This window comes from Astyanax mexicanus, chromosome 13, assembly GCF_023375975.1.
Source record: "Astyanax mexicanus isolate ESR-SI-001 chromosome 13, AstMex3_surface, whole genome shotgun sequence".
NCBI lineage: Eukaryota > Metazoa > Chordata > Actinopteri > Characiformes > Acestrorhamphidae > Astyanax > Astyanax mexicanus.
In genome coordinates this window covers 16,745,321-16,769,863 of record NC_064420.1, presented here as the reverse complement: position 1 = coordinate 16,769,863, position 24,543 = coordinate 16,745,321, and the positions used below count along the sequence as shown (strand labels likewise).

Below are 24,543 nucleotides of genomic sequence, written 5' to 3'. Positions count from 1 at the left end.
TTGGGCTCTGAGCACTGTGCCTCTGATAGCGATGAGATACAGATGGTTGAACGTCACCAGGGGTGACTGATTTGCATATTGTGATGTGTCTGCGTATCAAAGTACAGGGACACCTCGGCTATAGCACAGCTAAACCTGTGAGGGTGCTGCAGAGGTGAAAATGATTGCAATAAAAGCACTTTTTAAAGGTGAGGAAAGGTTTATAAAAATTGTAAGCAGCACTGGTATGTTTCACAACTATAAAGGATCACATTACAGCTATTAATGAAACAAATATGATTTAGGGATTAGTCTTTAAGGGCATTGCTAGAAGGAGGTCGGGTTTTAGACAGCAGGGGAGCTAAAGTTAACCCTTTACTAACTAATGTTAAATCAAGATAGTACTCACTACCTTTTATTCTTGTTGCTGTGAACTTTAAATAGAAACAATGGGGACCTTACCTTGGATGTATTTCTCTCACTCTCTTGTTTGTGAAACCCGTTTTCATTCCTTACTCCCATCCACATGTAAACCCAGCACAAGTACAGTATTTTCAGTTTAGTTTTCAAATACCGGGGCTTGAGTATCATTAGCATTAGCCGCTAACCACTATTTCACTGTTCAGTGGGAGTATATCAGTCTATAGCCTGCGTGTTTACCGTGTTAAAACAAGCTATGCGGGATGAACCGCTAACTAATATCACCCTAGTTTACCGGAACACTCAGGGTTCCGCAGTGTAGCGCTGTTGGGCGGCAAATAAACTGTTTTCAGGAGAGAAATTTGTGTAGATTAACATCCAGCACTCACTTGACTTTAAAAGAAAGTCATTTTTTATTACAGTTTTGTTTACTTAGCTTAGCTTTACTTAACTTTGTCTACCACCCCCCTACCCCACCACCCAGTGGCGAGACCTTCTGAATTAGAAGTTCCATATAGTGTCTCCTAAAATGTGCCTTATAATCCAGTGTTCCTTATGTATGAAAGAAAGACCAGAAAATAGACCTTAATTGATGGCGCACCTTATAATCCGGTGCACAAAAAATACGGTAACATTCACAAAGTGTGAACTGTAATTTTGTTTCAAATGCTAAACCGATACATTGCACCACCCTAACTGGTTTTGTACAAATGCTGCTCTTGAGGAGTTCATATCCATCTCCCCTGATACTGAAAACACTCTGCATAGACGAGCTCCATAACATTCTGACAGCAATACAGATGATGTTATTAAAGTATTATAATGCACCAGAGCCCATGCCTCAGTACTAATGTACTGGTTCTGCTGGAGCTTTTCTGTATTTCTGTACTCTGCATATTTTTGCAAGCTCAGGAAAAAACAAAACATCACAGTTATTATATTAGAATTTACACTTTGCAGAACTGCAACTCTACAGTTATTATCTACACTTACATAAAACCTCATACATTCTGCCCCAGAACTGGATCAGCACTGGAAACTTAATGGGAGAACACCTTTATTTGAAGTGCATGTTAACAGAATCACAGAGTGGGATTAAATCCGGACAGTGTGCAGTTATATTACTTGTTAGTGAAAGTGGTAATGTGTGAACGTATATGTGTGTGTGTGTGTGTGTGTGTGTGTGTGTGTATGTGTGAGATGGAACACGTTTGTTGTCAGTGAGGTAGCAGCTGATAAATTATGCATGTATTTTGTTATTATGGAGTGCAAGCGTTGCATTGCTTCTGTTGGTGATATGTACTGCACTTACTGTCAAATACTGTCTTATCAGCTCCACTGATTATATAGGACACTTTTTATAGTTCTAGAATTACATACCTTAGTTCTGTATCTGTTTCTCTGCGTACTTTATACTTTATTATTATTATCCTCCTTTTACCCCTTTCCTTAGTGGTCAGGATCTCACAAAAGACCACCACAGAGCAGCTCCTGTATTTTTTAGACTATGAGACACACTGGATTGTAAGGCACATTTTCATACATAAGGCACACCATATAACAAGGCACATTAAGCCACACTAGTAAAAATGTCTACATTTGAAGTGAACAAGGATTATGCCATGTTTCACTTCTAATAGGAAAGCTGGAGGAAGCACCTAAGTAAACAAAACAGTAATTCTTTAAAAAAAATCTTCTTTAAAAGTCAAACGAGTGCTGAATATTAATTTACACAGATTAACGCTTCCGTTTAATTACATTAAGCTTAGATTTCCAATAGTTTTTAAGTGAAGTTTCTCCAGCTTAGCATTAGCATTAGCTGCTAACTGCAGCATTAGCGGAACATAAATACTGCCTGATAGCACTAGATTGAGGAACCCTGAATGTTGCAGTAACCCAGAGCTTTATCAGATAGTGGTTCATCCAGTATAGCATGTTTTAACATGGTAAACATGCAGACTACAGTCCAAAATACTCTCCTCTGAATGGCGAAAGAGCTAGCGCTGCGGATAGCAGCTAATGCTGGTGTATCCAGCCTTAATACTGGAGAAACTTTCCTGAAAACTCACACTTTTATAACGCTGTACTGCAGCGGAGTAGCTTTACTGTTCCTTACAACCTGACTGGTAAAACACATACTAAAGGCACACTGGAATATAAGGCGCACTGTAGATTTTTGGGGAAATTAATAGGATTTTAATTTCACCTTATAGTTCTGTATTATTTTGGTGGTAGGGTCATTCTCAGCAATGCAGTGTCGCACTGACATGGTGGTGGTGGTGGTTGTGTGTTTGTTTGTTAGTGTGCGTTCTGCTGGTAAGTATGGATCAGACACAGCAGTCCTGCTGGAGCTTTTAAACACCTCAGTGTCACTAATAGACTGACAATAGTCCACCAACCAGAAATAGTTTTTTTTTTTTTCTCTCCCTTTACTTACTTACCTAGGTTAGTCCATCCTCTGTAGAAAGGAAGGGGTAGAGAAAAACCTGTAAAAGAAAATATATGTCAAGTTTGTGTTGCACACTGTGAATATTAATGAGTACTAGCAATAGTATGTTTTGGAATATTTATTGTATCTTACATTTTTTGCCATACAATAGGGGTTACCTATTTAAATGCAGCCTAGAAATGGAGCTACAGGGTTCTTCCCTTAAAGTACCAGATGCAGTCATAGGCTAATCACGCTAAATGTGATGGAAACAAAAGAGAAACCTTTGTGCTTCTGCTGTTTTTTATCTGGTGCTTCCGACTGTTTGCTCGATACTACTCATAAAAAAAGTGTTCTCTTTTGCTATTTTTATGGGCATATCTAATTAGGATTGTGAATGAATAGGAAATTTAGTAAAAGTTTGTTTTTCACTTTGTCTTCATGTTGAAGCAACACTTTATATGATCCGTATTGCTCAAATTGGCACTATTGTTGTTGTGACTTCATTATTCTATCGAAATATAAAACTAAAGTCCTTATATGTGGACATAATTTTTTTTTAGAAACTACATCATGTAAAAATATAGTTCTTTGTTTTTACACTAATCTGGTGGCAATCAGCCCAAATAGCAAGGGAAAATAAACAGTGCATGCTGTGCAAAAGTTCGGATCTTAAATAGGAGGTTACATTTTTTTTACTATTTTGTTGGTGATGACACTTCCTCTTTTTCTCTCTCTATAGGACAGTGACCTCTTGACCTTTAACATCTCTGCGCATCACTCGTGGTGGAGTGAACATGGTCCGGGGTGTGTACGTCGAGAGATGCCCCCTAGTGGAATGCGCAGCGCCGACACGCACTCGTATGTGTCGGTGATGGGCTGCCTGCTGGAGTATCAGTATATTGAAGTTCTCCACAGCGGCTTCCAGATCCTCCTCTCGGTAAGTGCTAAGATCTGAGAAGTGTTACTGTGTGTAGAAATATAGAAATATAAAAAATAGTGTGAATATGCTGTGAATTATGTGTTCTTAACATGTTTCCTTAATAATAAAAATAATCTCACCACAGTGAGGGAAATTACATTTAGACACACAGTGATATTGTGGAACATGTCATTGTAGTGGTGGGCAGCCATCGCTGAGGCTCCCAGACAGAGGTGTCAATTAAGTGCAAATACACATTTTGGTTATCTATACTTCACTAAAGTAATTCTTTGCAAACAACTTTTTACTTATACTTCTTAATTTTTCACACAGTTATCTGTACTTTCTACTCCTTGCTTCACACTCCAGCAAGAACATTGCAGACATATGTAGTCTAGTATGAAGATGATCTTTAATATATTTACATTGTACTAAAATACATTAATTTTCAATGAGCATATATGAGGCTGAAATAGTGAGCCTAGTGCATCCCACAATTTTTCAACAATAACATTTTAATACATCATTATAGTCAATATGAGTTTAAGAAAATGTGTTTAGTGGTATCGCTGTCATCTATACAATCATCTATGCTAAGCTTAATATATTCATTCTGAAAACGCTCCGCTTTTCGCAGGAGTTCTTCTGGCCACGTCACACGTCTTTACGTACTTACTTCACACGTACAGCCTCTGAAAGAGGATCCGGCTCAGTTTTACTGAACGCGAGTGGCTGGTGAAGCACTGGAGACTTCAGAAGAGGAAACTCAGACCTCAGTAACTCATTCATTTAAATAGCAAAATCAGAGAAACTGATTCAGAAACTGAAGTGGTCTCTTAATTTTTTCCAGAGCTGTAGCTGCACATCCACCATCCACTAAGTGACCATCAGCATCTGATCTAATTGAGGAAAAGAAACACACACTTGGCACAGAGTCAGCCACACACAACCTGTGCATTAGCTTTAAAGAACATGCACCATGAATAGCAGGCTGTGGGGGCGTGTCTCTAAAATACAGTCTATTTAAGCCTGCGTTATATATGTGTGCTTTAACTATAGGTAGCAGTGGTCTGATGGTGGAGTGGTATTTTTACTGTCGCAGCCACAAGATTATACACTGCTGGGTATAGAAATAGTGGCAGAGACAGTGGTGGGGGGTGGGGGTGCACTCTGTCATTTGGGCTGAAGTGGCCTCCTTGGCTGAGAAGGATTGCTGTAAGGATGCACCGAAAAAAGAACTGGGCCAGAAACAAAAAAAAAAAGGTTTTTCACAGGTTTTCTTTTATTTTGCTATTTTTTCCCCGCTGTTTCATTGTATGAATTGAATGTAAGCTTGTCTGGCATGGTTCTTTTGCTGTTGTAGCCTTTTGCGTTGTTCATTTTGAGATGCTTTTCTACTCAACACAATTATACACAGTGTTTGCGTACTGTAGCTTTTCTACACTGACATGTCAAAAGTCTTGGCACATGAACTAGTATGGTGTCCCATGACTTTTGACCTGTGGCCCAATCCCATTTCTCTTTTACCCTACCCCTTATTTTCGAGTGGAAACCCTTCCCTTTGGAAACTCGATACAGATACTGTATATAGCAGTAAAAGTTCAGCAACCAGTTAGAAACAGTTTAAAATAAAGATATTTTTACAGTAATAACAGTCTTTGCAGTGTCATATGTTACTTTACAACATGTGTAATGCCCTGCCCTGTAGTGCAGTTGAGACACTTACCTTGTCTTTGAGTCTCTGTAAAACTCCAAATCCATCAGAGATCCTATATAAACCTAGATACTTACACAGAGGTGGGTTTAACCAGGTCCAGAAAGTAGAAATAATTTTTACTTTTAACAGTGTGAAAAGAACTGTTTTAAAAGTGCACATACCTATCTCAATTCTACTTCGCTGGTGGTGTTCCAAAGACAAATTATAACCATTTGTTCCTTAGCTCTGAATTTTTGGGCAGAGCATAAAACACTGATGTGTTATTTTCACAAATAACACAGGAATGAACTGCCATGCTCTTCCTGTTGATGTAGGCAGCTCCGCTGCTGATGTAGACATCCTATCCCAGCCAGCATGGACTGGCTGTGAACACAAAGAACAGAGAACACACCCACAGAGGGGGCGTGGCTTCATTTACTGCTAAGGAAACCTTTACTCTACCACATTTTTACATAAAAATAAGAATAAAGAGCTGTTTACTAAATTGTATACTACATTTTAAACTGTTGGGTTTAGCTTAAAATCAATAGAAACCACAGCTCCTCTCTTTTTGCTTGTTTTACAGCTGTTTTCTGGCAGTGAGGGGGGTGTTGTAGGGTGGTGGTGTTACACAGCAGTGTGGAGTTACGTGTTTAAGGCAGTAAAGCTGTTCTCAGGGCACTTAGACAAGAGCCGGAAGGTTCTCCAGAGCCTCATTACCTCTCCCACCCCAACAATGAGACACTCACGCCTGGAAGAGCTGAGTAACCTGGCCCTCCAGTTCAAGGATATGTGAGACACACACATGTGAAACACACACACACACACACACACACACACACCTCAGTCAAGTTCCTACAGCCCCCCAAAACCCAAAGAAAAGAAAAAGCTCAGATTAGTCACCAGATACTGTAGGTGGGCACCACACCTCCTGTGAGCTGGCAGCGGTGAATTGATTCTGACACACACACACACTCGCGCTCTCTCTCCATTTCTCTCTCTGTCTCTCTCGCTCACTTCATTCTCCTCCGCTGACGCTCCCTGGTGTATCCCGCCCTCTAGCAGTAATCTCAGAGCTCCATGGGAAACTGAACTGAACGTCTCGGCCGGTCTGGTTCTTAAAGTTCCCGTCTCCTTAAGATTTGGAACATAGTGTTCTGATTTGCTGGGGTCTCATGAATCAGGGTTCATGCGATCATGAAAAACCTGGAAAAATCATGGAATTTAATTCCATTAATTCCATTCACATCACTTTAAAGGATAACTGGTGTAAAATGGACTTTTTGTTTAGTAAAACATGATAAAAAGTACTTACATTTGATGAATAGCACACCTACGTTCTTCCACAGCGTTCCGAGATCCAGAAATTTTAACAGTTTGTCCAAACACTCTTCAGACTGGGTGACACTGGGCATTATTTGCCCCAATAAATCACTTTTTACACTGTTATTCAGGCTCAAAGTAGCTTCACACCTTCTTGTGAGAATCCGGAGAGCCCTGACATTTAAAACGAGGCATTAATAACTTGAAAGGTGCACAAGAAGCTTCTTAAAAACACTGTTTACATCCTATAACGCTAGCTTCAGCTCTGTGCATTACCATCACTGAGCGGAAAATAACATAGAAATATACATACATAGACTTCACATAGCCTGCCTTCTGGCGCCGGCTGCTACGCTATGTAGTGCTGGGATCTCGGAACGCTTTGGGAGAACGGTGGTGTGCTATTCATCAAAGGTAAGCACTTTTATCATGTTTTAATACAACAAAAGTTTAATTTACACCAGAGTTCTCCTTCAAATTAGCAAGCTGGCTGTGTGGATCCTACTCTGACTGGAGTTTTAGCTGCAATATAACTGTAAATTCACACAGTGGGAGAAATTATAATTTAATGCTTCATGCTAAGGAAGTACTTATAGGAAGTATAAGTAAGAGAGAGCAAAACAGACTTTAGAGTGAGAGAGTGCTGTACTGAAAGAGACTGAAAGAGAGAGAGCTACAGAGAGCGAGAGTGTATAAGTAGGAGAGAGCAAAAGAGAGAGTAATATAGAGTGAGAGAAAGATTTACAGAAAGAGATGGTGAGAGAGAGGAATACATAGAGAGAGTGTAAGCGAGAGGAAGAAAGAGAGAGAGAGAGAGAAGTGCTACATGTTCAGAGAAAGAGAGATTGAAGGTGCGGTTTAGATGCTCAAGGTCTGAAGACATCACGTGTGTGTGTGTGTGTGTGTGTGTGTGTGTGTGTGTCACGGTGGGATTGGTGGATGCTACCTGAGACAGCTTATAATAACTGACCTTCAGACTTCATCTCCTCTATTTATCATCCTCTGATCATTTTCTTCCCTTCCTGTCTGTCTGTACACTGCCTAAAGCTACTGTCTGTCTGTCTGTCTGTCTGTCTGCCTCGAGCTACTATCTGTCTGTCTGTCTGCCTGGAGCATCTGTCTGTCTGCCTATTTGTCTGCTTTTTCGTGTCATTCATATCTTCCCTAGCAAATCTCTCTTTTACTTTTACTTTTATTTGCAGTAGTGTGGATGACATCACTTTTTCTACTTCTTGGTGTTTTATTTTCTCTCGCTCCTCTCTCTCTTTTTCTCTCTCGCTCTCTTTCTGAAGCTCTGCTGTTTATTAATTAATTGTGGGAAGGTTATCCAGCTCCTTGGAGACGACGAAACGCTGCTGTTAGATTACAGTGAGAATTTGATTAGGAACTCTGTGTTGGAATGCTGTCTTTTCCTGGGTGTGGTGGGCAATTAATCCCAGAGGAGGTTGGGGGGAGATGTGAGGAAATGGCTTGTTTGTCTTAGTAGAGCAGGACATTGCATTTTCTTTTATAGTAGTACACATTTACACTTACTGTCAAAAAATAAAGTGCCCAGATTAGCGCAAAACTCATCATGCTGTTATGTCTCAGGCAGATGTTTAAATGAATACAGCTGTGGTCATATTTGACACTGCTCTATAAAAAGACAAAAAGTCTATTTGAAAGACATCTTGACTTTCAGAGGGGGGCAATTTGATAAATTTGGCTGTTCGTCAGTTACTTGGACTGGAACTGTGTCATCTTTAGCGATGAGTCCTGATACTACCGTATTTTTCACATTATAAGGCGTACCTAAAATCTTTTAATTTTCCCAAAAATCATCAGTGCGCCTTATGAATTGTATGAATTTTACCAATCAGGTATTAAGGAGCAGTAAAGCCACTCAACTGAAGTACAGCTTTATACAGGAGTTTCAGTTTATTTTCTCCAGCACTGAGCAGTAACACTGGAGCAGTGTTAGCATTAGCTGCTAACCGCGCTAAACTCTAGCTCTTTCATTGTTCAGAGGTGAGTATTATCGGCCTGTAGCCTGCTGCTAACCCTAGATAGCACTGGTGGAGCAGCATTAGCATTAACTGCTAACCGTGCTAAGCGCCAGCTCTTTAGCCGTTCAGAGGTGAGTATTATTGGCCTGCTTATCCCAGCTAACACTGCTGGAGCAGCATTAACATTGCCTGCCAACCACACTAAGCACTAGCTCTTTTGCCGTTCAGAAGTGAGTATTATCAGCCTGTAGCCTGCTTCTAACCCAGGATTGCACTGCTGGAGCAGCATTAGCATTACCCGCTAGCTCGAGTGCTAGTTCGTTTAACGGCGAGACCTGTTGAATTAGAAGGAAAACATGGCGACACCCCTGTTTCGTACCAGTGTCGGATAATCCAGTGTGCCTTATGTATAAAAAAAATACCAGAAAATAGACCGTAATTGATAGTGCGACCTTTAATCCGGTATGCCTTATAGTGCGAAAAATTCAGTATTTGTTATTCAATGACTGTCATGTTCAAGCATGAAGATCTTGTGATGAGCGCTTTAACCCTGCCTTTTCTGTAGAGTGACACTCTAGCCCACCTACTTGTGTGATAATCTGGGGAATCATCCCATACGACAGATATCCTATTCATCCACGTGTGTTTACTTATGAAATCAAGGAAGGAGTTAGATAGGTTAGCTGGCTGTTTTGTGTAAATAACTATCAAGGTTGGTAACGTCACATTACGCATTTTATCGAGTCCCAGTTAATAATGCCTTCAAAACATGCAGTATATTGTATTTATGAGATGAACACATAACAAAATTTAAACTCAAAGTCTGTATTTACTGGTTAGGGAGCTGGAATTTCTCTACTGTTTAATTGTTTGGCTGTGCTGAGCGGTTTTTGTTTTAGTGATTTGGCTTCAGCACACACTGTTCTAGAGTTTAAATCTTAAACAGGAGATTCTCTTCTGTAGGTTAGCTGAGCTGAGCTGAGCTACAGTAACCGATTAGAGTTAACTAGCTGTTAGCATTAGCTAGCTGTAATCTAGCCCCGTTAGCTAGCCGGTTAGCGTTAGCTAGCCTGTTAGCGTTAGCTTGCTGGTTAGCGTTAGCTACTCGGTTAGCGTTGGCGAGCTTGTTAGCGTTAGCTAGCCTGTTAGCGTTAGCATCTCGGTTAGCATTAGCTTGCCGGGTTAGCGTTAGCTTCTCGGTTAGCGTTAGCTTCTCGGTTAGCGTTAGCTTCTCGGTTAGCGTTAGCTTCTCGGTTAGCGTTAGCTTGCCGGTTAGTGTTAGCATTAGCTAGCAGAGAGGCTACTAGACAGTAAAGCTCCGTCTAACACAGAAGCTCCGCTGCTCATTTCTAAAGCCAGTTGAATAGATTAAATTACCTGTCCTGTTTGGATCCAGTTGAAGCTGAAGTGAAGCTGATCTCTGCAGCTGTGTCTGAAGCTCTGCAGGTTCTGGGGCACTGAGCTCCTCAGCTCCTCTGCTGTGTGTCAGTCAGTAGGATGGTGGAATGGACACTAGGGGGAGCTCTAATGACTCCACTGCAGAACAGCACACAGTTCTGCCCAGAGCAGATCTTTCAGGCATTCATTAAAAAATCAGCCTTGTGGGCACAGATATCGGCTGATGCCGATTATCTAAAAAATGGGAAAAATCAGCCCGAATAATCGGCCGGCCGATTTATCAGTCGATCACTGTTGTGAGCACCCCTTTAAATTCAGTGATGGTCAATGCAATAAAGTATAACAACACTGTTATTGGAATTGTTATCAGGGCCCCTCCCACTAGTTGAGGTTTGTCACTCCTGCAGCCGGCAAAATATGACAAGTTATTCATGCTTGATGCCCCCAAATGCTATTGTTAAATGATTGTTCTTGGTGCAGTTCCATCTGTGGGATCCCACAACATCTCAGTGGATTATAAACTTCACTTTAATCTTACATTTCACTTAATGAACGCTGTGTCTTTTTGAAATAAGAATGATTTGCTGTAGTTTTTATAAACAGTAAAGTGAACAGTACTGTAGGGAACAGACAGGTTGACCGTTAGTGGACTACCAGTGTATACAGAATGTGAGACATATGTATAACCAGGGTCTTGATGTCCCAGAAACGTGTGTGTGTGTGTGTGTCTGACTGTGGAGGCAGATGGGCGTCTGTAGCTGTAACTTCTTCACACTCACTCTCACACAATTTACACTAATTTCCAGCACAGCAGGAAAACACTGGCCAGTAATTAACCTGCCATAATGAAGTAATGAAGAGCTCAGTGCACATGCTCACTATTAAAAATCAAAGCTAGTATACACTGACATTCAAAAATTGATGGGACAGAAAGTACTTAGTTGTCCAATCACTAATGTTTTGAGATGCACTAGTTTACCTTTTTATAAAACATTATCACTACGTTTTCTTCTTCCAAATTTAATTTTAACTTTCAAGATATGAGACACTATTATTGCGTCACATTAATAACATTACATTATTATTTTGTACTGAAGCCTCTGTAATAATATAAATACAGAGACACTGGCAGTCTGCACACTCTGAAATAGTCTTCCTCCCTCTCTCTGCTGTAGTGAATAAATTGCGGGTGGTTTGGAGGAGAGCAGAAAGGAGGAGTGTGACAGTCTGATAAATGGAGAGTGGCTTTAAGACCCTCTGCGTTAAGTTTTAATAGCGTTAATGAAAGAGGTTTAGAAGCGTTCTCCAGACAAGCTGAACACCAGAACACTGTGATGTTTAGAGTTCAGGGCCGAGCTCTTTGTGCCTCACCTCGTCTGAATCCCCTAAAGAGGAATTAGTCATTAAATGGCCTCATTAACAGAAACGGGCTGAATTGAGTAAGTGCTGTTGAAGGGTCTCAGTGTGTTTGGGGCTTTTAGACGAGTGGAGATTATCCTGTGTGTACCTTCAGCTTCTGCTGGAGAGAAGGATTGAACTGCCATTTTCTTGTCATTTGCTTGTTTATATATTTGTATTTTTGTATTTTCTACATTTTAGATTAATATTTGAAGACATCAAAACTACGAAGCAACATGCATGCAATTATGTAGTAAACAAAAAATGTTAAACAAACCAAAAAATGTTTTATACTTTATATTTTTCACAGAAGCACCTTTTACTATGATGTCAACTTTGCCCACCCTTGGCTTTATTCTGTGGGTCCACTTCATAAGGTAGAACCTGGAATGGTTTTCCAGCCGTCTTAAAGGAGTTCTAGGCTGCGTTCACATTACCAGGCTGAAGTGACTCAAATCAGATTTTTTGCTAAATGTGGCTCAGATCTGATTTTTTAATGGCTGTGTCAATGTGCCAAAAACAGATTTGAGTCACTTTCATATGAGGTCCTAAATCAGATAAGTATCTGATTCATTGACATGCAACATGTAAACGGTCAAATCTGAATTCACGCTTCTTTTTGCTTTTAGGTATGTGCTACATGCTTCTCCTCTCTTAGTGCAGCTGTGCAGCTATAGCTGCAAAAACAGCAAAAGCAAACCGTCTGACCTTTTTTTCTACTCTTCGACATGAGCATGTACTTCAGACCAACTGTTTACTCTCCACTCCAGCAAAAGATGCTCCACATATGAGCTGCTAATGCAATCATTTCCCTTTATAAATCTACGAGTCGTCTCTCAAATATGGCGTTTTGTGTTGGTGGTGAAGAAGGTGATGTTTTTACACGTATCAATGTGTGCATGTGAGGCATTTCAGGGACAGATTTGTTCATATTACACACAGATACAGATCACTTACATTTGTGAATGTGACCCATCAAGATAACCAAATCTGATCTGAGCAAAAAATCAGATCTGAGCAAAGAATGTGGCTTGTAATGCTTTTCCTTCACATATTGCAAGGATGAGTGCGATTTATTTTATTCTTTTATTTTATTTCACCTTAAAGAAATGGTGTGCATAATTATTGACATGTTATATTATTGTCTTTTTTTTATATAACAATATATGTCGCAGAACAACAAAATTTTGTAATGTCAGAGCACACAAATTGTACCCTTTATATTGAAATGTTGTAAACTTGAATCTACAAGCTATTTTATTGACTATTTTAAGGGTATGAAATACTTAGTGTGTTGATCAGTATTAGTATTTGAACAGTGACGCAATGCTTGTTTCAATAATTTTGCTTCTATACACCTTCACAGCAGATTTGAAATAAAGCAGTCAAAATGTGATTGCTGTAGTATTTGCTTTTATTATTATTATTATTATTATTATTATTATTATTATTTTATTTATTTATTTATTTATTTTTATTTAATCTGTCAAAAAAATAAACCTTTGGGTATATGTAGTATTTTTGTTAAATTTGTTTAATTAAAACTGAAAGTTGACACTTTAACTTTGTTCAGAACAACAGTCTCTGCATGTCAAATAATGTTTTTTTATTAGATCTAAAATGACTCCCTGTACCACACACACACACACATAACTGGTACACACATAAATATTCCCTCTTTTAAAGTAATCAGGGTTAACACTTAAGGTTAATCAGGTCAGAGCTCTCCTCTCAGTAGACTGGAGTGTCTGGCTGTTGACATTTTCCCTGATTAAGGTGGCATTTTAGATCCAAAGCTGAGTCCAATCTTCCCAAGACTTTAAACAAAGTTTAATTTAGTAGCACAGGATTTTAAATGCAATGTTATATAACAAGAATAGCAAAGATTATTTAATATTAAAATAATATATACTTTTCTTATATTAATAATATTGTTTTATTAATATAAATAATAGTAAAAAAATAAGAGACCACTTAAAATTTTAGTTAACTGTGATTAAAAACCAGGGTTATTCCACCAAATACTGCTTTCTGAACTCTTAAGAAACTGAAGTGGTCTCTTAATTTTTTCCAGAGCTTTAACCTTTCCTTTTATTTCTATGTACCAGTCTTTCGTCTCTCGCTCTCAGACAATCACACTCTAGTCCCAGTAGGTATATTTAGGGCAGCATGCCCAATGATGGATTAATATGTTGGGCATGGTGCCACTCATAATTTTGGAGCAGAGCCTCTCCACCCTGTCCCCTGTATGTATTTTAGAACAGAGCTGTGCCATCTGCCTCTGTGCCACGGCATTCCCATCAATATGGCCCGTATGCTCGCTCGGCTGGTGTGAGTGTGTTGTGTTGGCAGCTGCGCTGGCACAGGCGTATGTCAGGAGCCTTTGTTGTAGCTGTGTATTGTCTGATTTTATGTTAACAGTTTGTTAGTTATTTTGAGCTGTGTGTTGTCAGGGAGCGTATTGTTCTGTAAAACAAGGCATTCTGCAGAATTAGCATGGTAAGAGGATCAGCCGCAGAAACCGACCCGGTTCTGTCTGGTTCTGTCTCTCTCTGAGCTTTACAAGCTAAAGTGTTTGTGTTGTTCTTTTTCTCTTTAGCTGCTGGGCTTTGTGTACGCCTGCTACGTCGTGAGTTCCATCACAGAGGAGGAAGACAGCTGTGAGTATACCACCCTACTTTTCCTGCCTTTTTTTATATACGGTGCTAGTCTTCACATACTAACATACATTAGCAACAAGCTAGCTATGTAACCGCGAAGAGAACTAAGGTTAGCGGCGGACTAGATAACGTTTGTGGCAAGCTAGCTAACATACTAACATTAGCAACAAGTTAGCTTTGTTATTGGGGAGAAAACTAAGGTTAGCAGCGAGCTAGCTAACATACTAACATTAGCAACAAGTTAGCTTTGCTATAGGGGAGAGAACGAAGGTAAGCATAGAACTAGCTAACATTAGTGGCAAGCTAGCTAACATACTAACATTAGCAACAAGTTAGCTTTGCTATAGGGGAGAGAACTAAGGTTAGCAGCGAGCTAGCTAATATACTAACATTAGCAACAAGTTAGCTTTGCTATAGGGGAGAGAACTAAGGTTAGCAGCGAGCTAGCTAACATACTAACACTAGCAACAAGTTAGCTTTATTATTGGGGAGAGAACTAAGGTTAGCGATGATCTAGCTAACCTTAGCGGAGAGCTAGCCAACATACTAACATTAGCAACAAGTTAACTTTGTTATTGGGGAGAGACCTAAGGTTAGCAGCGAGCTAGCTATCCTTAGAGGAGAGCTAGCCAACATACTAATGCTAGCAGCGAGTTAGCTAACTAAGTAACCGGTGAGAAGGTTAGCGGAAAGCTTGCTAACATACTAACATTAGCAACAAGGAGAGAACTAAGGTTAGTGGAGCGCTAGCAAACATTAGCAGTGAGGTAGCTAACATACTAAAGTTAGCTATGTTACTGGGGAAGGATCTAAGGTTACCAGAGAGCTAGCTAACATTAGCAGTGAGCTAGCTACCATGCTAACATAATAACTTTAGCAACGAGTTAGCTACGTTAGCAGATTTTTTGCACAAAAAAAAAATAATAATATTAAAAAGTTGGAAATGTTAAGTTTTTAATTCCAATACAATACATATACATATACAATTTCTACCAAATAAATTATGACTACATTTTTGTGCCTTAAATTATATTTATGAAGTCTTAAAAAAGGTCTTAAAAAGCATTAAATTTGACTTTTAAAAAAAGTCAAATGTAACTGATGCAACTACTCTTTTTAGGGCGAGTGCATATGCAGTGTGTTTCATATTGCTGTCATATTATTGTTTTTATTCCCTCAGGGTTCCTTTATTTATGCGTTATTAGATTTTGGTGTAGATGTATTGAAAACGCACTCTTTCTCAGCGCTGTGTGTCGAGTGTGTAATATGTTCTTTTAGTGTGAGGGAGAGAAGCAGTGTTGATGAAGAATGGATTCATTAAGTGTATAAACCCTCTCTAACCGAGCGTCCTGCCTGACCGAGCAGCTCTTTACTCAGCCAGCGACTCTATCAGTCATGTTAATGTGCTGCCAGCAGAGTTCCAGCATGTGCCCGTTCACATTACACACAGGAACATGGGTCCACATATGGAACCAGCTATATGTGTGTGTGTTACTGGGTCTAATAGCACTGTGTAAAATCTTGAACACCAGCCCTGGTCCTGGAGATTTACTGTCCTGTTAAATCTAGGTTCAAGCACAAGCTGCCACACCAGCTCTAGCTAATATGCTAGCTTGTTAAGCTAGTTAAAATGGTTCATTTTCAGGTGGACATGTGTGCCCACAAATATCTCAGTCCACACACACCTACGCTGACATGCCAAAGTCATGGAACAGTAGTGTGTACATTGGTCACGATACAGCTCTGGAAAAAATTAAATGACCACTTCATTTTCTGAATCAGTTTCTCTGATTTAGCTATTTATAGGAATGTTTAAGTAAAATTAACATTTGTTGTTTATTCTACAAACCACAGAAAACATTACTCCCAAATTCCAAATAAAAATATTGTCATTTGGAGCATTTATTTGCAGAAAATGGAAAAAAATTGATAAAATCACAAAACAGATGCAGAGCTTTTAGAACTCAAATAATGCAAAGAAAACAAGTTCATATTCATAAAGTTTTAATAGTTTAGAAAGCAATGTTTGGTGGAAAAACCTGTTTTTTTAACATCTTAACATGTTCTCCTCCACCAGTCTTACACACTGCTTTTTGAACTTAATGCCACTCCTGGTGCAACAAATTAAGCAGTTTAGCTTGGTTTGATGGCTTGTAATCATCCATCTTCCTCTTGATTATATTCCAGAGGTTTTTAATTTGGTAAAATCAAAGAAACTCATGGGCGGCACGGTGGCGCAGTGGGTAGCACTTCTGCCTCACAGCAAGACGGCCTGGGTTCGATTCCCGGGTGGGGCGACCCGGGTCTTTCTGTGTGGAGTTTGCACGTTCTCCCCGTGTCTGCGTGGGTTTCCTCCGGGTGCTCCGGTTTCCTCCCACAGTCCAAAGACGACACGTTCAGGCTAATTGGATGTCGGATACAAATTGCCCCTAGGTGTGAGTGTGTCTGTGTCTGTCTGTGTCTGTCTGCCCTGCGATGGATTGGCGGCCTGTCCAGGGTGTATCCTGCCTTCCGCCCGATGCCGGCTGGGATAGGCTCCAGCACCCCCCCGCGACCCTTAATGGATGAAGCGGTTGACAATGACTTGACTTGACTTGACTTGGAAGACACTACAGGACAATGTTTTAAACACCTATGCATAACAGAACTGGGATTTTACCTGCAGTACAAACTATAGGACTGAGTTTCATATAATGTTGAATAACTGGTCCAGAAGGACCTTGTGGTGTAGTGGTTGAGTTGTTGCATATGGTCAAGAGGGTCACGGTTCGATTCCTGGTGGGATCTGATACTGAGATTTAAATGTGAGAGACAGGATTCGGGGTATGTATGTTAATATAGGTTAAGTAGAGGAAGTAGATGTGTTCTATGATTGGCCTGTTTCTGAGGGTCACATGCAGCACAAAGCTGTTCCGAAATGTCTGTCTTATATTCTGAAGGGATGTTGGGGGTCCTTTAATTCTATTTTTTTTTTTTCGTCATTTACGATGACAAACCGTGTGTTTGTGAGCGTGTGTGTGTGTGTGTGAGGTGAAAGGGATACAGACAGACTCAGAAAATGAATATGTTTACCTGTCCTGGCAGATTTTGCCTCCCATACTTGTGAGTTTGTGAGTGTGTGTGTGTGTCTATATTTGGTGGGGGGTGGAGTGGTTACTCACATGCACATTCATTTGAAGTGGGGGATTAAATTTCCCTCCAGAGCCTCCCAGAATTCATCATTATTCCACTTTCTGAAGTTTACTCTCTCTCTCTCTCTCTCTCCCCCCCCCCTTTCTCTCTCCCTCTCTCTCTCTTTTCTCCCTCTCCCCTTCTCTCTCCTTCTTGTTCGTCCTTTACAGATGATTGAAATTATAATTTGTCTGTGAATGACATTCTTCCTTTGTCTACCTTCATTTATACTCATTTTACATCTTTTTTTGCTCTATCTTTCTCTCTATCTGTCTCTCTATCTGTCTCTCTATTTGTCTCTCTATCTGTCTCTCTATCTGTCTCTCTATCTGTCTCTGTCTGTCTGTCTAATTTTCTGGTTGTTTGTCTCTCTCCCCATCTGCATTTCGGTCTGACTGTTTCTGTATCCATATCTGTCTACATGACCCTGTCTCCTTGTCCCCGTCTGTCTGTCTGTCTATCTGTCTCTCTGCCTGTCTGTCTCCCTCATTAGCTGGCTGTCCTTTCTCTGTGTGGTCTGTGTCGGTCAGTTATTGTGAGGTGCTTGCTTTGACCGGTCTATAGACATGTTTGTGTCTGTATTCTATCCAGAATCACCCAGAGAATCCACTTCATACTGCCCAACCAAAAAAAAAACAAAAAAAAAAACACACACTCCAACATTTGGGTGTGTCACCTTGATTATCTTTGATTACGGCATGCATTTGCTGTAGTATCATTTCCACAAGCATCTGCTACGTTCACAAGATATATTTTTGTCCACGGTTTCATTATTATTTTTCTCAAGATCTTGTCCTGTACTTGTTATGGGAGATTATAGGACCACTTTGCAAAGTCTTTTCCACATCCCCAAGATTCTCAAAGGAGTTAAGGTCTGGACTCTGTGTGGTGGCCAATCCACGTCTGAAAATGATCTCATGCTCCCTGAACCCTGCAATCTTCCACAATCTGAGCCAGATGAATCCTGGCATGGTCATCTTGGAATATGCACTGTCTCCACAATTTTGTACAGTAGGCATGATGGGTGCATCACTTCAGCCACCTCTCTTCTTCCCCTGATGCTCCATCACTGTGTCACAGGGTAAATCTGGACTCATTAGGCCACATGACCTGAATTTCAGTCTTTTTTTACTGGTTAACCTCATTGATAAGTGTTTTTTTAAGGTTATACACAGCTGTTTAGTCCCACTCCCTTGAATTATCTTTGTATTGTGCATGTGGAAATGCTCTTACTTTCACTATTAAACATATCCCTGATTTTTAGTGTTGTTTTTATACAATATCTGCAAAAGTGATCAATTATGATTATTCAATCACAAACCATATTAGTCCTCGAACATGATGTTTCACCACTGTTTTTCCACTTTTTAATAAAATGCTGGACAGTTCTTAACCTAATTTTAGTCTTTTCAGCATCTAACATCTCAGATGTTTTCTCTGCTTGATTCATGCCAAGAATTTGAGAGAAAGATTCTCCACAAGATGCGTCTTTCCCATATGGTAGTAACAAATGAGAAGCTACTCACAGCATCAGCAAATGTTAAATAACTTGTTGCCAGCTTAAGCATAATCACCCATGCAGTTATTATTAGTCCAGTTGGAGGCTCTTATCTATATGCAGTAGTTAAATTCAGGTGGTGCCCTTTTTTGGCCAGCTAGTGTATATCAGACTGAAGAACTGTAAATTTAGTCCCAGTTGTGTGTGTGTGTGTGTGGTTATCAGTGCTGAGCAGACTGGTGTGCAGTAACTGGGAGGGAAAAGCTGCTTTTTTGAAACTGGGTCAAAGTGCTGCGGAGCTACACATTAGCATGAATGTCACCTGCTAGCATAGAGCTGAGTCACGCTCCAACATAATCCTATACACCCAGATGGTGTGTGTGTGTGTGTGACTGATTGGCACAAACCCAGTTTCTGGTCTGGTTCTGTGATGGAGCTGCACAATATTGGGGAAGGAACTGACATTGTGATATTGTTTTTTGTGATATTTCAAGTTTTATTCATAAGTCAATAATCTAACGTCATGATATTAAAAATGAGCTCTTGTCTATCAATGCCTGATGTAAAATAATAAAGATACTGGGCGATATAATATGTCTCTTTTATAGGAATACTGGGAAAGGTATGAGATTCCCAGTCTGTTTATTGTATTTTTTGCACTATAAGGCGCACTATTAATAAACTTCTATTTTATGGTCTAATTTTATCAATAAGGCACTTTGGATTATAAGGAACATTATGCGACACTAGTATGCGCCAGTTTTCCCTCCTAATTTAGCAAGACCTCTAAAGCTATACTAAGTTAAGTAAACAAAACTAATTAACAAAAAAAAATTCAGATGATTCAGACAAGTCAAACGAGCGCTGGATGTTAATCTACACAAATTTTTCTCCTGAAAACTGTTCATCTGGGTGAGTTAAGCGCCTTACCATTTATTTACAGTAAGCTTCGATTTTCAGATTTCCACTAACTGCTACTGCAAATGCTAATGCTGCTCCAGCAGTGCTAGCCGGGGTTAGCAGCAGGATACAGACCGATTATAATCACCCCTGGACGGCTCTGAAATAGTGATAAATCTGGTGACTGGGCAGACCAAGGAAATGTTGCAATCTCTCAGTGATTTTCCTCCTCTCAAAGTCTGTCAACTTGGCAAGGTGTCTCTCAGTGTGTCATTAAAGACATATTTAGCAGTCAGTGATCTCTCACCAAGAGGTACACTGCACAAAAGTAGCCTCTGAGAGCCCTTGTTAATACTTTTACGTGCTCTTGTGTCTAATCAGAACACCCCATAACCCTTTACATACCTGCTTGAGTCAGAACTCCATACCAAGTTGCATGCCACTGATCTTTAGCACAGATGTTTGATGCACGGGATTTAATCTAGGAAATGGAGCGTTCACTATATATTGACACTAACTCATAGGTGTGTGTGTGTGTGCCGGTTTTCATCTGGAATCTCCTTATCAGCACTGAAAGGACAAAAAAACATAATTAATAAACTCCATTAGCATTCACTTCATCAAGAAGACGAAAAAGATTTCATCATCCTCAGTTGGTGTTATCTCCTGCGCAGATTCAGAGGTGGCCCTGTGCATTTAAAAATTCCCTCAGTAAGACTGGAATCACAATCATGCTGGACAATAGGTTGGAGGAATTGCAGAGGGATGGGTCAGGTAGCTGCTAGTGTTTGTTTAATTAATAGCTATACTGGAGAAGCTTTGTAAAGAAAGAATTTTAAACAGAGCAGAGGTTCTCCTCACTACTCCTGCTCTTGTAGTGCTGCTCTTCTTTCAGAAATATAGTTTAGGCTATAATATAGTATATTATGTAATATAGGCTGCTCAGCCACCGCACTCGCTGCTATCACTACTGTGTTGCCAGATCCCTCTTAAAAAGTCCACGCTAAACTATTTTTTTCCCAGCAAGACAGGTTTAAGCTTGATGAGAAATATCGTCACGTTTTAATCTCGCGTGCCACGAGATCTCGTCACACCCCTAGTGCCTAGTGCTAGCTATTTAGCCATTCAGAGGTGAGTATATTGGACTGTAGTCTGCGCGTTTACCGTGTTAAAGCAAGCTATGTGGGACAAACTGCTAGCTAATATTGCCCTGGCTTACCAGAGCACTCAGGGTTCCTCAGTGTATCGTCGTTGGGCGGCATTAGTCGCTAATGCTAATACTCCAGCCTCAGTGCTGGAGAAGTTTAGAAATCTAAACTTACTGTAAATAAACGTTAGCACTTTACTCACCCAAATAAACAGTTTTTAGGAGAGAAATCTCTGTAGATTAACATCCAGCGCTCGTTAAACTTTAAAAGTAAGTCTTTTTGTATTACACTTTTGTTTACTTAACTTAGCTTTTCTTAACTTAGTAAGCAATTGAACACATTTACCCAGCACAAGAGTATAGCAGCATCAGTTGGAATGTTAGTATGTTTAGTACTGGGTAAGCTGCTCTTTTCGATAGTGTTTGCACAGGATCTCTAGTGATTATTTTTGGTGTGTGTGCGCTCTCATCTTATATGCATTGTGTTTTGTTAGCTACTTCTGTTTCAGAGTATTATGATCAGTGTTTCATATCCATTAAGGTTACATTTACATACATTTCTTTCATATGTCATTGATTAATTGCATTTTGTTCATTTGTTTAGTTTATATTATTCTTTGTTTTATTTTGAAGTTCTCATTGCTCATGTTTTACCCCATATTTTAATTTGATTTTTGTTTTTTACATTTGTTTGGTTTTCAGTTGATTTTATTGGTGGATTTGATCCATTCCCCCTCTACCATGTCAATGAGAAACCATCCCATCTTCTCTTAAAGCCCATGTACCAGTAAGTACCTGTGTGTATATATATGCGTGTGTGTGTGTGTGTGTGTGATCAAGCATAACATTTGTTTCTTGTTTCTGTAACCATTTTTCATTTTTCTTTTTTTAGGACACATTGTAGTTTTATAATAAGAGACTGTTGTCCTGAATCTCTTTCTCTGTGTACTTTTGTGTGTACAACTTACTGTTGTTCTTCAACGGTCACGACCCCACAGACAGACAACCACAGAGCAGCTGTTATTTGGGTGGTGGGTCATTATTCTCAGCACTGCAATGACACTGATAAGACTGGTGGTGGGTTATGATAGTGTATGTTGTGCTGTGCTGAGTGGATCAGATACAGCAGTGCTGCTGGAGTTTTAAACACTGTGTACACTGACTGTCCTCCACTGTAATTGACATTCCTACTTCTAGCTGCTCCACCTTGTAGACCAACATTTTTCTGAAAGGTGAAAAACAAAATCTGTGCCTATTTTTGATAGTTTGCATTAAACACACATAAACATGGCAAACATGAAGAGTGTGTTCAGCAAACTAAAATACTGCAACGACTATCTCTCTTTCTCTCCCTCTCTCTGTCTATCTCTCTCTGCCTCTTTTTCATTTGCACTCTGTCTCTCTCTCTCTGTGTCTCTGTCTCTCTCTCTCTGTGTCTCTGTCTCTCTTTTTTGCTCTCTCTCTATCTCTCTATCTCTCTCTGTCTTTCTCTGTGTCTCTATCTCTCTATCTCTCTCTCATTTGCACGCTCTCTCTCTCACTCTCTCTGTGTCTCTCTCTTTTGCTCTCTCTCTCTATCTCTCTTTCTCTCTCTCTGTCGCTCTCTTTCTCTCTCTCTCTCTCTCCCTCTGTCTCTGTGTCTCTCTCTCTCTCTCTGTCTCTCGCTCATTAATGCGCCCTCTCTGTCTCTCTCATTCACATGCTCTCTCTCTGTCTCTCTATGCCTCTCTTACTTGCGCTTTTTCTCTCTCTCTCTCTCTCTCATTTGTGTGCTTTCTGTCTCTTTTTCTCTCTCTCTACTTCTCTCTCTCTGTCTTTCTGTCTCTCTCTCTTTCTCTCTCAGCATTTAAATTTTTGTATCATGATTTTAATTAATTTTTAAGTTGATTGACACCACTAATTTATATGTAATTTAGCTAATCTAATGCTAATTCTTTTATTTACATTTATATATTGACCAATTATGAACCTTTAAGAACTGAAGGCTAGTACAATATAAGAGTTTTGCAAACACATTTTTGAATAATGCAAAATATTGTTTATTATCGTCAAAATTATAGATTTTGGGAATTAATTTCCTTTGGGGGGTTGTGTGATTTGTACTTGATTTTTTTTTAATAATTTTTGAGCAAGTTTTTCTGATTCACTCATACCAGAGAAATAAGAATGGGTGTAAAAACAAGGTCATTATGTTATGCCTGATCATCGTTGTATGTTTTCATTCATTCATTTGCTTTTATATGTTTTAGTATATACAGCATATGTTTCAGTGTCTCACTCAGACAGGTGTATTCCTCCTTACACTCCTTCCTCCTCCCTCCATCGCTCTCAGTAATTAAGCTTTATCTCTGTGTTAATTAGGAACTTTATTAGTTCGTTCTCAGGCTCTTCAGATTAGTTGTAATGAGGAAGTGATGAAGACTGGCAGTAGATTAAGTGAGAGGTGTGTAGATGAGCTTTTGGGTTAATTTGGGTCAAGGCCATGCAGGTTATTTTAGCTCAAATTGCTTGGCTGGATTTTTGTGTTCCTGAATTATGCTGCATAAAACTCCCCTACTGATTTAGAGTATATTTTTCTTATTAGAGTGGGAGTGCTATTTAATATTGTATGTAGGTTATATCAAATATTGTGATTCTTTAAAACATGGCAAAAAAAGTAAGAATAGTAGAAATGTACAGTGTAAAGGATTCAAGGCCGTTTGTTTTAAGCATTTTGTGGTACATCTTGCTGTTGTATTAACTGCCGGAGACCCTGACTTTTGCTTGGCTTTTGCAAGAACGCTGTCCTCATATGGGAACAGTAGTTATTTTAACACTTACAAATTTTCATCCGCGTTTGAAATCAGAAGCACCAAAATAGTCCAAAAACTAAATTTTAGCTTTCTACAGTAAGTTTTTTATTTAAATGCAAATAGTACATTTTATTTATTAATATACATTTATTCCTGCAGCACATTCCAAAAACAGTTGAGATATTGATTGACTTTCTGGTATTGATGATTAAGTTCATGCTGCTCTTCAACAATAAGGCTAGGCACATAAAAAAAACAATATACAATACAAGTGAAGACATAGGTAAAGGTAGCCAAGAGGGAGCAACTACACACTGAGGGTGAAAGTAGGGTTCAGTATGGAGTGCATCAACACATTTAAATTTTTTTTTAATTCTTTTGGGATTTCCATGAGGTATCTTTCAGGTTTGAACTGTTCCGTTTTTGAACGCAGATCTTTAACACAATCACCACCACCCCCCATCCTCCACTTCTGAGTGCCTTTATCTGAATTAACCTTTAAATTATGCGGGATGTGTAATACTGGTGTGCAGAGGTAGATTTTTAATTTCAGTCACGTGCTCACGGATGAAAGTATAAGTATGTGTGTGTGTGTGTGTGTGTGTGTGTGTGTGTGTGGATGTATACTTGGCCCAAAGACATGTTTCTTGACAGTTTAATCAGGCTACTTGCAAATGAGATGAGGTGGTTGCTTGTCTTCTTCCTTGACATGCACACACACACACACCCCAACCACAGGGGTGTTGGGGTGGGCAGATTTTAATAAATCACACGACAGGTGTGTGTGTGTGTGTGTCTGGTCTGCACAGAATGTTGCTGCTTAATG

The 24,543-nt window shown here is 39.6% G+C and overlaps 1 protein-coding gene across 3 annotated transcripts in view; it reads left to right on the top strand.

Annotated features, from left to right (window-relative positions):
* nkain4 (sodium/potassium transporting ATPase interacting 4) overlaps positions 1 to 24,543 on the top strand; it is a 90,925-nt gene that overhangs the window by 65,479 nt on the left and 903 nt on the right. The window contains exons 4-6 of one of the 3 annotated variants that reach the window (XM_022663525.2): positions 3,570 to 3,767; positions 14,149 to 14,209; positions 21,628 to 21,712. In XM_022663525.2, coding sequence (XP_022519246.2) covers positions 3,570 to 3,767; positions 14,149 to 14,209; positions 21,628 to 21,712 — 344 coding nt within the window. Of the gene's footprint in view, positions 1 to 3,569; positions 3,768 to 4,386; positions 4,526 to 14,148; positions 14,210 to 21,627; positions 21,713 to 24,543 lie in introns of those variants that run through there. The other 2 variants (XM_049462732.1, XM_007228967.4) reach the window with 2 other exon arrangements.